The 12,087-nt window shown below is 41.5% G+C and overlaps 1 protein-coding gene across 6 annotated transcripts in view; it reads left to right on the forward strand.

The window, feature by feature from the left end:
- CDH17 (cadherin 17) overlaps positions 1-12,087 on the forward strand; it is a 47,827-nt gene that overhangs the window by 21,297 nt on the left and 14,443 nt on the right. For all 6 annotated transcript variants that reach the window (XM_012936094.2, XM_055127548.1, XM_055127550.1 and 3 more), the window contains 3 exons: positions 1,158-1,373; positions 4,328-4,404; positions 6,355-6,546. In XM_012936094.2, coding sequence (XP_012791548.2) covers positions 1,158-1,373; positions 4,328-4,404; positions 6,355-6,546 — 485 coding nt within the window. The remainder of the gene's footprint in view (positions 1-1,157; positions 1,374-4,327; positions 4,405-6,354; positions 6,547-12,087) is intronic.

Here is a 12,087-nt window from a genome sequence, read left to right on the forward strand (position 1 = left end):
TCCAAAAGTTCTAAGGGAAAATCATTATTTTTTCTGGAATTCTTTGATTGCTTTTGGCAGCATTATTCTAGTTTCTGTCTCTTTCACATGGCCTCCTCTGTGTATATCTGTGTCTTCTCTTAACTTTTTTTGCTTCGATTTTGGGTCACACCCAGCAATGCTCAGGGTTTACTCCTGACTCTATGCTCAGGATCAGCCCTGGCAGTGCTCGGGGGACCATATGGGATGCTGGAGATGGAGCCTGGGTCAGCCTCATGCCAGGCAAGTGCCCTCCCTGCTGCACTATCTCTCCAGCCTCTCTGTGTCTCTTATTACAACGCTAATTCTAGGATTTAGGACTCATTCTAAATACAAGGACATTTCAATTTCACACTCTTAACTGAAAACATCCTAACTTAGTATAAAAATATAAGTTAATAAAATACAAGTCTGGATGTGAGTTTTTATGGATCAAACTTCCCCAAATTCATACAGTGAAATCTTAATCCCCCAGTACCTCAAAGGGTACCTACATTTGAAGATAAGGCATACAAAGGGGCAGTAAATCCAAAATTAGGTCATCAGCATTGAGCCTAACTCAAATTACTGATTTTCTCTTCTATAAAGAGAAAAGCTGAGCATGTATAAAAAAATGACTCAATGAACATTCCCACAGAAGCTGTGAGCAAGCTTAGGTGAGCTATCTCAGGAGAAACTAATCTGGTTGATACGTTGATCTCAGATCTCTAGTTTCTAGAAATTGTGACTAATAAATTTGTTATTATTTATCCCATTTATTGTACTTGTTATGACAGTCCTTGGAAACTAATATACTATACAAATCTATGATTATGGGAAGGATTATAAGATTTAAAATAAATCTAAGAACTTTAGTCTTTCTCTTTGTTACTTACAGAGCTTTTTCCCCCTATTTTTTTTGGGGGGTATAGGGACCACCAGGCAGAGCTTAGAGCTTACTCCCGGTTTGCATCCAGGAATTACTTCTGGCAGTAGTTGGGGACCATACGTGATCTGGGGATCGAAGCCAGGTTGTCCACATGTAAGCAAATGCTCTCTCCACCATCCTACTGCGACTTACAGTGTTTCCTAAGAACCAGCCTCTTCAGCAAAACCATTAAAATTGAGTTATTAATGAAAGGATGTTTTTTTCTCCACAGCGAATTATATTGGGAAATTCATTGCCCATGACATAGATGAAGAAAACAGTATGAACAGTCTTTTAAAATACAAGATTGTGGATCAGACCCCCAAACATCCTAGAGAAGATCTCTTCTTGATGCAGGAATACACCGGAATAATACAGTTAGCTACACAGCCCTTGAAGAAGCAAGACTCTCCGCAGTACAATCTGACAATAGAGGTGTCTAACCAAGGCTAGTATCACTCTCACCATGCAGAGCAAAAGTACTTCTTTTCTCTCTAGGGAGGTGTGAGACTCTAGAGCAATGCTGCTAAGAACTGTAGCTTCGATGTCAGAAGCACACAGATGGTCGAGCGGTGTAAAAATCAGAGCCACACCTTTGGGCCTGTTCCTATTCTAGTCCTCAGAGGAGCAGACGCCAGCAGAGGCTTTAGTGTACGAGGGTTCTCTGAAGGGAGCTACCTGTGCGGAGCTATGGAGCAGGGTACAGGGACAGCTGGGAGAGGCGGCGAGTCATGAAATGAGCCTCCACTGAGTGAAGGATTCAGATCATCAAGACTGGCAGAGGTCCGTGGTATTGAGCACTCAAAGGAAAGTTCAGCAAGATCTCTGGGGAGTCCAAAGTCGAGAGTCTGAGGAGTCCATGATCTCGAAAATTAATCCAGGCAGGTGTAAAATGAATTAGGTACAAATATGCTGATAGGCTCAGAGTAGAGCAACAGAGCTGCCGTGGACAAAGAAGTCGGCCGTTAAAGCGCCACTGCCTTGGCAGCCTTATGAGAAAGTGAATTCTATTTCACAATGCTGTCTTCTGAATTCTAAGGGTTCTTTATGTTTGCTTGTTGTTTGTTTTTCATTGGGAGGTCACACCCAGGGATGCTCAGGGTTTACTCCTGGTTCTGCATTCAGGGACCCCCCTGGGGAGTTTCAGGGCACTCTATGGGGTACTGGGGATTGAATGTGAGTCAGCCATGTACAAGGCAAGGGCCTCCCCACCTGTCCTATCTCTCCACATCCTGCACTCAAAGGGCCGACTCTCTTAAAGTGGAGGAGATATACATCTTCTGGGAAGTTCATTTTTCTACTGATTTCTGATTTTCCATTTGATTTTTTTTTTCATACAATCTCAAAAAAGGGTGATTTTTATTTGTTTGGGGTTTGGGGGCCACACCCAGTGGTGCTCAGGGGCTATTCCTGACTCTGGTCGTGCTTAGGGAACCATATATGGGGCCAGGGATTTGAACTAGGGTCCTGGCTGCGGCAGCCACATGCAAGGTGAGCACATTATCTTCTATACTATTTTTTCCTGGCCCTCAAAGTAGATACTCTTGATATTTATTGAATCATAAGAACCCTTGAGAATCTGATAAAAAAATGTAAATTCTTACACAAACGCATGTGCTCTCAGACAAATGTCCTTCCGGGCCCCCAAATGCATAAATTCTGGCATAGACACATATGGAGGCACACACTTGCCTTTCTTTGAGTTCCCTAGAACCGCACTTAATATGGCTAATAGTTCAGTAAGCATTAAGTAGCACGGTAATCATTAAGATTATTACATAGGTGTAGGAAATGACAGCATCATTTTATGTATTCTAGATCCTCACCCCTCTATTACAGAGAAAACTGGAGCTTAGCAGTTTCTTAGAGCAAAATGTTTGAAAGGGGCAATTTGATAAATATTTAGGTTCTAATATTTGTCTAACATCATGTGAAGTGGAACAACAAAAGCGGGTATAATGAATCATCCTTACGTATGATGCATTAGCAGTTTTGCACAATTAGCCATTCATTCCTTCATCCAACAGTTACTGAGCCTTTACTTGTTTGAGGTACCATGGAGGGCATTGAAGAGACATAGGTGTATCTTCCAGTGTCTGGGAAATAAGTGAATTATTGGAGGGAGGAGTGGATAAGAATCTCTGAAAGGAGTCACTGCGCTGAGTTTTTTTTTTTTTTAAAAAAAAAACTTTCTTGCTCTCAGAATCATTTCCCTTCCCATTCTAAGCCGAGTTTTTTTTTGGGGGATGTCCCCATCTGGTATTGTTTAGCAATCACTCCTGGCTCTCTGTTCGGGGGCCACTCCTGGTGGAGCTCAGGCATTAACCCTGGGTCAGCAGTGTGTAAGATAAATATCCTACCTGCTGTACTATTGCTCTGGCCCCTTAGCTGAGTTTTTAAGGAGATGAATACTACAAGTCACAAAATTGTGTAGTAAAAGCATCTACATCTATAGAAAAATGGACCAGGTTATAAACATGTCGTAACACTATTGTAGCACTGTTGTCCCGTTGTTCATCAATTTGCTTGAGCGGACACCAGTAACATCTCCATTGTGAGCCTTGTTGTTACTGTTTTTGGCATATCAAATACACTACAGGAAGCTTGTGAGTCTCTGCTGTGTGGGCAGGATACTCACAGTACCTTGCCGGGCTCTTCGAGAGGGGCCAGAGGAATAGAACCCAGGTTGACCACATGCAAGGCAAGCGCCCTACCCACTGGGGCCATACCCAGTGGTGCTCGGAGCTTCCTCCTGGCTCTGCACTCAGGGATCACTCAGGATGATCACTTGGGGATCACAGAGGCAGACTCAGGGTGCTGGGAATTTAATCCAGGTCTGTTGCGTGCAAGGCAAGTGTCCAACCACTGTATTAGCGTCCAGCCCTGGAAGAAGAGCTGGTAGTGGGCTTGGAAGGCTATATGCATTTTACCTGCCTATGAACAAGACACCCAGATGGAGATGGTAAACCCAGGGAACTTCTCTCAGCACTTTATTTATTTATTTATTTATTTATTTATTTATTTATTTATTTATTGCTTTTTGGTCACACCCAGCGATGCTCAGGGGTTATTCCTGGCTTTGCACTCAGGAATTACTCCTGGCGGTGCTTGGGGGGCCATATGGGACGCTGAGGATCGAACCCCGGTCGGCCGCGTGCAAGGCAAATGCCCTACCCGCTGTGCTATCGCTCCGGCTCCTCTCAGCGCTTTATACTGTCCTTTGTGACCTGTTTCTGAGTACAGGTCAGATCAGGGAATTCCCCCTCCACAGAAATTGCAAGTCATAGCAAAATTGCATATGTAGCTGTCTCTCTACTTGCCAATGTTCAGGGGTGGGGACAGATTTCAACTTTAGCTCATGACTGTCAGTGAAAATATTTGTGATATTGCTTTGACTTCCAGAATTCACCACGCTCTGTCATGTGGAAATCAACGTCATTGATATCAATGATCAGATCCCCATCTTTGAAACATCAGATGTGAGTAGCTGTCACCATTTGTTGTCTTTTTTCTTTTTTTACTTTATTTATATTTCCTGACTCCTCCACTTGAAATGAAGACACAGAGAGTGGTTAAGTAAATTGCCAGACTTAGTCTGTGCACTGGTAATGAACCCAGATGCCATCTTCAGTAGAAATCTGCAGGGAACAATAACAGTCACTATTATAGTGTTTGAGAATGTCTGTTTATCAACTTTTGCCTATGGCTCATTGGTTATAAGGGCTGATTAAAAGCAACAATCATGAGCTTTGTCAAATTAAAAGGAGTTGAATGACTATTTGTCCTTTGTCATGATTTATTTTGTGTGTTGTAAAGTAATAAGCAGATTACTGCAAGGTCACAAACCAAGAATTTTTGTTGAAAAATTAATATTTGGAGATCAAAAAAAAATAAAAAAAATTAATATTTGGAGTATTGGTAATTTGAGCTCCTTTTGCAATAATTGGATAAGAGACAGGGAGAAGGAAAAAACTACTCTGACTTAGAAAAATAATGCTTACAAAATTTTCAAGAACTAAAATTGTTCTGAAGGAATAGGGGGGAAAAGTATCAGTAGAAGACATCAAGAGAAAGTGCAAATTACTGTTTGCAAATTGTTGCTGTGTGTTTTAAACTTGGGGTGGTTCTATCACTATGCCCCCTAGAAAAAATGTCTCTACTTATTCTGGAGCAGAGAGAATTTCCTTGGGCTAGGTTGCTCTGTCGTGTTGAAGTCAGATATGAGACAGTCCTGTGATGATGTCCATAAATCAAATAGAGACAAGGCTGTGACAAAGAAAGGAAGTGATTTGTGAGAGAGTTGGAGACAATAGGAACCATGACTGAACATACCACGTGCAGCGGACACTGAGGCAAAGCAAACAGAGATAAAGAGCTGGTATCTTCCCAGCCCCCATTCTCTTAGGCATTTGATCTGATTCCTGGGTGGGGGTTTTCTTACTGAATATCTGGATGGTGATTGTAAACAGAGGATCAGCATCCTGCTTCCAGAAGCTCAGCCTTGGAGGTGGTGACTGGGCTCTGGAGAGAGTAAATATTGCTCCTTTTGTTGCCAGAGTCCTCTGAGGACCCTGTCTGCACTATCCTTAAGATCAAGGTGCCAAAGTTGTGATCTAGGCAGTTTTTAGTTGCGGATTGGAAGATAATGTAAGGCAGTGAATAAGAACACAGGGCTTCATTGTTGTTTATCAGTGTGAACGTTATTTCTGTGTCTGTTGAGTGTGGCCTTCATTGGGTTTTAGCTCTCCAATCCTTTGAAGCTCAGATAGAGATGGTGATCTAACTGTTCAGTAGAGTTTCCAGTTTTCAGTAAGTACTTTATATAAAGATGTCCTGGGCTTTATGTGCATTACCTCTCTTAGTCTCTGGCTGCACATATGAAGTGGGTTCTATTATTATCTCTACTAGATAGACGATAAAACAAAGATTCAAAGAAGTTAGGTAACTTATGTCAAGTATCCAGTTAGTAAGTGGAAAGTCAAGGTCTCAAACCTTGTTCACTTGACTCCAGTGTCCAGTTATTCCTCCCATTGCTTTAAGAATCAATGGAATTAATTTACAATTAACTAGCTTAAAGTCTTCTATACTGTGGGGACTCAGTCTCACTGGTCAGTTTTCTATATTAATGCTACTATAATAATAGTCCATTAGTGAGCATATCAGATACAAAAAGGGGAGTCTGTTTTGAACTCTACCAGTAGCTTTCTGAGTTATGTTTCTTGGAATAATAGATATCAGTCCAGGGGTATGACTGTAATCAAAGTCAACTGCAATCAATTTATCAATAGGAAAAAATGTGCTTAGTATTGATGCCACGACGACTGGTGTCCATGTGTCTATTGTGAAACCAGAGACAGGTTTGCTCTTTAGCAGGTAAGCTTGATGGCAGTGGAAGTCCTCATGGTTTCCTTCCTTCATTTCCTTTTCAGTATGGAAACCTGACTCTCCCTGAAGACACGCCGATTGGATCCACCATCTTAGTCATCCAGGCCACAGACTCTGATGAGCCTTTCACTGGGAGTTGGAAGATCCTGTATCAAATTGTAGAGGGAGACCCTGAGGGCCAGCTGGACATTGAGACAGATCCCATTACGAACGCTGGCTCTGTCATAGTTAAAAAGGTAAGTGGCCCTCTTAATGGGATTGTGGGTTTTTAAAAATAAACTTGTTTCCTTCTGACCACATGAGGATTTTTAAAGAGAGGATTGGCAAGAAACTCCTCGAGAACTTTATTATTACTGTCCTGAAAAAGAAAAAGCCTGGATTCTTACTCTGGGTTGTCACTAAACAAATAATCTTTGCAGAGGGAGGCGGCTTTGCCATATAAAATATAAAACAAAGTATAAACAAGTGTTAATATTAGTATGCCTCATGTAATATTTTGGGGGGCATACGGATCCTTTAAAAGTGATTTATCTAAGATTCAAATTTAACTCAGTGGTTTATTTAGCAAATAATTTTTGCTGCTGTTTTTGGGCAGTACTCAGGGTTATTATTAGCTCTGAGCTCAGGGATCACTCCTGGTCAGCCACGTGCAAGGCAAGCAAGTACCTTAACCATTGTATTATCTCTCAGGCCCCTAGCATATATTTCTGTTTGATAAATCTGGGATTGGAGGTGATAGGAAGTTACTTTCTTGTTTTATAAATGGAGTAGGTGTTAATGAGCCCTGCGTGTCTTTGGGGCTATACATTCTTTACTCCAATGTGCCAAGACTAGACTTTTAAAAATAATGACTAGAAATTTATGTCTTCTTTCAAGGCTTACTTCTTTCATGGATTATGGAATCACTAAGCCCGCTGACCCAAGGTTTCTCTCTCTTCCTCTGTAAGCACTGGGCAACAAAGTCTTGATTATTATAGTACCTGATTCCATGTATAGGTCTTTCTTCATGTTGCCTCCCATCCCTTACCACATACATTTAAATTTCCAGTCTTTTCTTGATGGCTGACTCATCTACAGTTTAGAGCCTATAAACTGTTTGCCAGATAACTAAGTAGGAAGCAGATCTCAGTGTCATCCAATATATTTCAAATGAAAAGGAATGGGAGTTGCAGCCATAAAAACTCTAAAAGCATCATTGAATGTTGAAGAATTGTAATGCAATGTGCTGAAGGCTGCAAAAGAAGTCTCTGGAGCTAAGTTTTGCTCTAGAATAAAGGAAAATTGAAACAGAGGCATTAAAAGGTAGCGAACTAGAATAATCTTGAAGGAAATAGAAACACAGGGACAAAAGTTGTCATGAGGAAGCAAACCCTAAGCTGTCTCAGAATTCGGATCCCATTCATTACTACATACTCTGTGGCAAAGGGTCTCACTGGGTTTTACAAAGTTTGGGTGTGAAACTGTTTGTTAGTTATTAAATGAGTCTGACTTTGGGTGACGAGGTGTCTTCTCAACTTCCCTTTTGTTCATGACCGTCTACATGGAGAGAAGGAACCCTAGAAGGAAAAGATGAAGGAAAGGGCCCTTTTCAGGATATGTAGTGGGTGGTCCACACAGCATGTTTGATCTCATCGCAATAGATTAGGGTGTCTGTATTCCAAGCTCCCCCAGGACCAGAGGTAGCAAGACATCTAAGGAAAGGTAGAAGCTCACCCACTTTAATATGAATGATGTCCTAATGTCATCTTTTTATGGGGGCCTATTGTGAATCAAGTTAACTTGAACTTTTAGGGAGATGTTAACTTTTAGTTAACGGGAGCTTTTAGGGAGATGCTGGTGAGCTCTGTGATTAGCAGTAGGTTAGAGCTATACACAGACACGAGGAGCTACATTTCAGCAGACCATACCTCTGACCAAACTCATTGCCATGTCCTTATTTGGTTGGTGATTGTATTCCAAATGTTTAGAATATTTCCTGACACACAGTGGAGATTCAGTGACTACTGGCTAACGATTAATAACTGGATTCTGTTCTAGATACAATTATTAACAAACAGGCACAATCTCACTTGTGCTTTGTGTCTATGCGATCCCAGCTCTGTCCCTGGTGGACTTCGATGACTGTTCTCTGTTCATGGTTCCTCTGACGGCCCACACCCTGCAGGAACCAGCTGTTGGGCTAGTGCTGCACTTGTGCTAATGCCATGGCCAAGTGGTAGCCTGTGTCTTGAACTCGCGCCTTGAATACAATCAGTATCAATAAATCTCTTTGTGAGATTCCTTTGCTAATTATTAAAGAATCTAAAGTTTTGTTTGAGTAAATACTAACTCTAAGATGTAAAGATCTGATTAGGATCTGGAACAAGATTCAAAGACCTAAGATTAGAATAAAAATTGTTCCATGCAAGCTTATCAATTAGGAAATTACAGGGTTCAAGGATCTGTGCTAGAAAGGGATGTTCGGTCTAAACATAGATATTATATAAATATTTAATATGTTATATAATATATTTATAATATGTTTTAAATAAATGTATATATTTATGTGGTACATGGAGCGATAGCACAGTGGGTAGGGCATTTGCCTTGCACGTGGCCGAACTGGGTTCAATTCCTTTGTCCCTCTTGGAGACCCGGCAAGCTACCAAGAGTATCCCGCCCTCATGGCAGAGCCCCTGGCAAGCTTTCTGTGGCATATTCGATATGCCCAAAACAGTAACACCAAGTCTCACAAAGGAGATGCTACTGCTGCCTGCTTAAGCAAATCGATGAACAATGGAACAATGATGCTATGACAGTGCTACAGATGTGATATATAATCACATATATTATAAATTTTTCCCATTGTTTCACATGCCCCACCTGATGTTTAGGATTAAACATGTTTTACAAATGTGTCCTACTCTATATTCATTGCTACTCACCACTCTAGACTCTTGTGTAATAGATCATCATCTGCGTGGGGCCATGTTAACATCAGAAACAGGAAGACTCTTTCTCTGATCCCTGACTCATCCATACTGTCTTCAGATTCCCTTTCTTGAAATTTAATATTTAATTTTAGCTTTAATTTTTAAATGTAAATGTTGTCACTTCTTTGCTATGGTTAGTCCCTTTGAATTTTCAGAACATGACCTATTTTTAAGCCTGAGCATCATTTGGAAAACTGATGTGCACATTTTTTTCATCACCAATCACCGGTGAAAATGTTAACTATCCCCGGTTGCAACTCCTCTCCCCCAGTACTTTCTCTCTGCCTCCAGGTTGAATATCAATCAAGGGGGTTGACCTTTCAAGTAGTTGTGTGCAGAGGAAATGTGGCAAGGACATTTTTTTTCAGCTGAATAAGCTTGGCCAGAGGAGACCAAGTCCTTTCCAAGAGGTCATTAACAATGGTCCATCTATGTGGCTTTGAGGCGTAGCCCAGGCCACCAAAGACCAGACACATGGTTAGACGAAGCTCATTCTTGATTACACCCTACTGATGATCATTTGCTAGTTTAACTTCTTCCATTTCTGATTTTTTCCCTGGAAAATTTGATTCGGGTTTTTTTTCCAGCGTGAAAGTTCAGTGGACGATCCACGAAGGAGGCTCCTTTACCCATTTGCTCTGTCCTCTCGTACCCATGCCAGCAGGAACAGGATACTCCCTCCCAACTGGTCTCCATCCCTGCCCAGAAATGCCTTCAGAGCTGCTCCCAGAGTTACATTCCACAAACACAAATCTGGCCTTGGCCATCTTATGCTCCAGACCTCTCTCTGCTCCTCCAGGGTAAAGTTCCAATGCTTGACACCTTGAGGGACACTCTTCCCCTCTCCTCCTTCCTACTCCTAACCCTCCAAGTGTAGTCCTAGTGGCACAGCTTGCTTATGTGTGAATACCCTATATCGCTTCTTTAGCTCTCACCTTGGGGCCCACAGTGGTGAAATGGGAAACCAAGGGCAGACCCTTAAATTCTGGTGGCCAGAACGGGCTCTCCATGGCACGTGAGCCTGGGCTTGGTATGCCGAGGGAGAAGAGCACTGCAGTTTTTGTCCCTGGCACTTTCTCTAGGGGCTGCTCTTCTCCTGCTCCATCTATCAGGATTTTAAAAACCGGATCCTGCTTTCATACTCTGAGATGGGCAGTGGGTCACTGAAATAGTCCCCAGAGCTGCCAACGTATACTCCTGCCTTTGTTTCTACTTGAAGAGTCCTCGATGGTAGGATTCATGAAGTCATGGTAGAAAAACTCTGTGGGGAGGGGGTGCTTATCTTTTAATTAGCTGGCTCAAACAAATTCTATAGTTTCTTTTAGAGTCTTGCAATTGTTTCTCATTACCCACCTCAAATAGCCTAACATTTTCATATCTAGTTCTTTCTCTTCCACATGAACAATCTATCTGTCACACTTTTGAAGCATATACTAGAAATTGGATTGTGATTTTATATAAGCAGTGAGGAGAGGAGATGTGAGAAGGTAAGATTTTTCTGCAGAACTTTTGGGGCTAGAGAGATAATACAATGGGTCAGGTTTTTGTCTTGCATGCAGCTGGACCAGGTTCTATCCCTGACGCCCCATAGAGTTCTCTGAGTCTGGCCAGGAGTGATCCTTGAACATAGGGCCACAAGTAAGCCCTGAGCAATGTCAGGTGTGGCCCCAAACCAACAATGAATTTCTCTTCTTTTTTGGAGCCCTAAAGAGTTCAGGGACTCAAGCTTTTTCATCTTTGTATTTCCTGACCATTATTCTATATATTACTGATATTGTGGACTGGGGGAAGGGGGAAGTGAGAAACAAAGTTGCATATAACATAGTTCCTCCTCCGTCAGGTTTATGGGAAGTCTGGATCTAAAATAAGGAATAAAAAATTAGAACCCTGTACTATGTACTATGAGATCACATAGGACACAGAGCCAGCCCACATCGGGGAAGCCAGTGCTGACAGGGTAGCATTGAGCAGAATCCTGAACGAGGGAGAGAATTGTCTCAGAAGTCGGAAAAGGGAAAAACTAACATAAATAAAGTGATGTATCATTTTGCTTCATGCGTGCTTAGTGCCACTTCTGTTTAACGAATAAGAAATAGATGGACCTAGAGTTAAATAACTGACGGCTCAGCAGGAGCTGCTGGGCCTTTCAGTCTGGAAAAGTGTAGGAAAGTCTTTGGGTTTTTCTTTGACTTTTTCTACTTGCTATATACATACATCACAATATGTGAAATTTTAATTTCTGTGGGCTTTACAGATCTCTGAGAATCCTTTCATCCTTTTCAGCAGTCTTACTTCCAGGTCTTTCACTCTTCAACTGGCCTCTCGGGTTAGAAATGGACTGTATGTTTTGAGAAGTTCTGAAACACAAGTAAAACCAATGGCTTACATAATACTTCAATCCTTTCTATACTGGCTCATCAAGCATTATTTACTTGAAAGCTTACAGAGTCAATAACTCATTGTTTTTTGATTGCAGGGTGGCATTTTGGGTAACTCAACAGTTAAATTCTATTTTGTATTAACCTTAAAATTGTTTTTTTAATTGTCATTTCTGGTTCAGTCTTTTATTTTGGGGTTTGGGTTCTGAGATCTCCGGGGAATCGGCCACTCAAATAAAGTGAGTGCTTTATTTACCCTGAAAGATATAGTTTGAGGAGTGCTGCATTGATTTTTCTTCTAGGAGAGTCACAATGCACATTAGCTCATTGAAGGCTCTGCTAAATCCTGCGGTGAAGATGTTTCCAAGGGTCCATTATCATTCTGAGTAGTAGGGTTTTTTGCTGACACTAGATTGGAAAGAGTTAT

This window comes from Sorex araneus, chromosome 2 (genome assembly GCF_027595985.1).
Source record: "Sorex araneus isolate mSorAra2 chromosome 2, mSorAra2.pri, whole genome shotgun sequence".
Taxonomy (NCBI): Eukaryota; Metazoa; Chordata; class Mammalia; order Eulipotyphla; family Soricidae; genus Sorex; species Sorex araneus.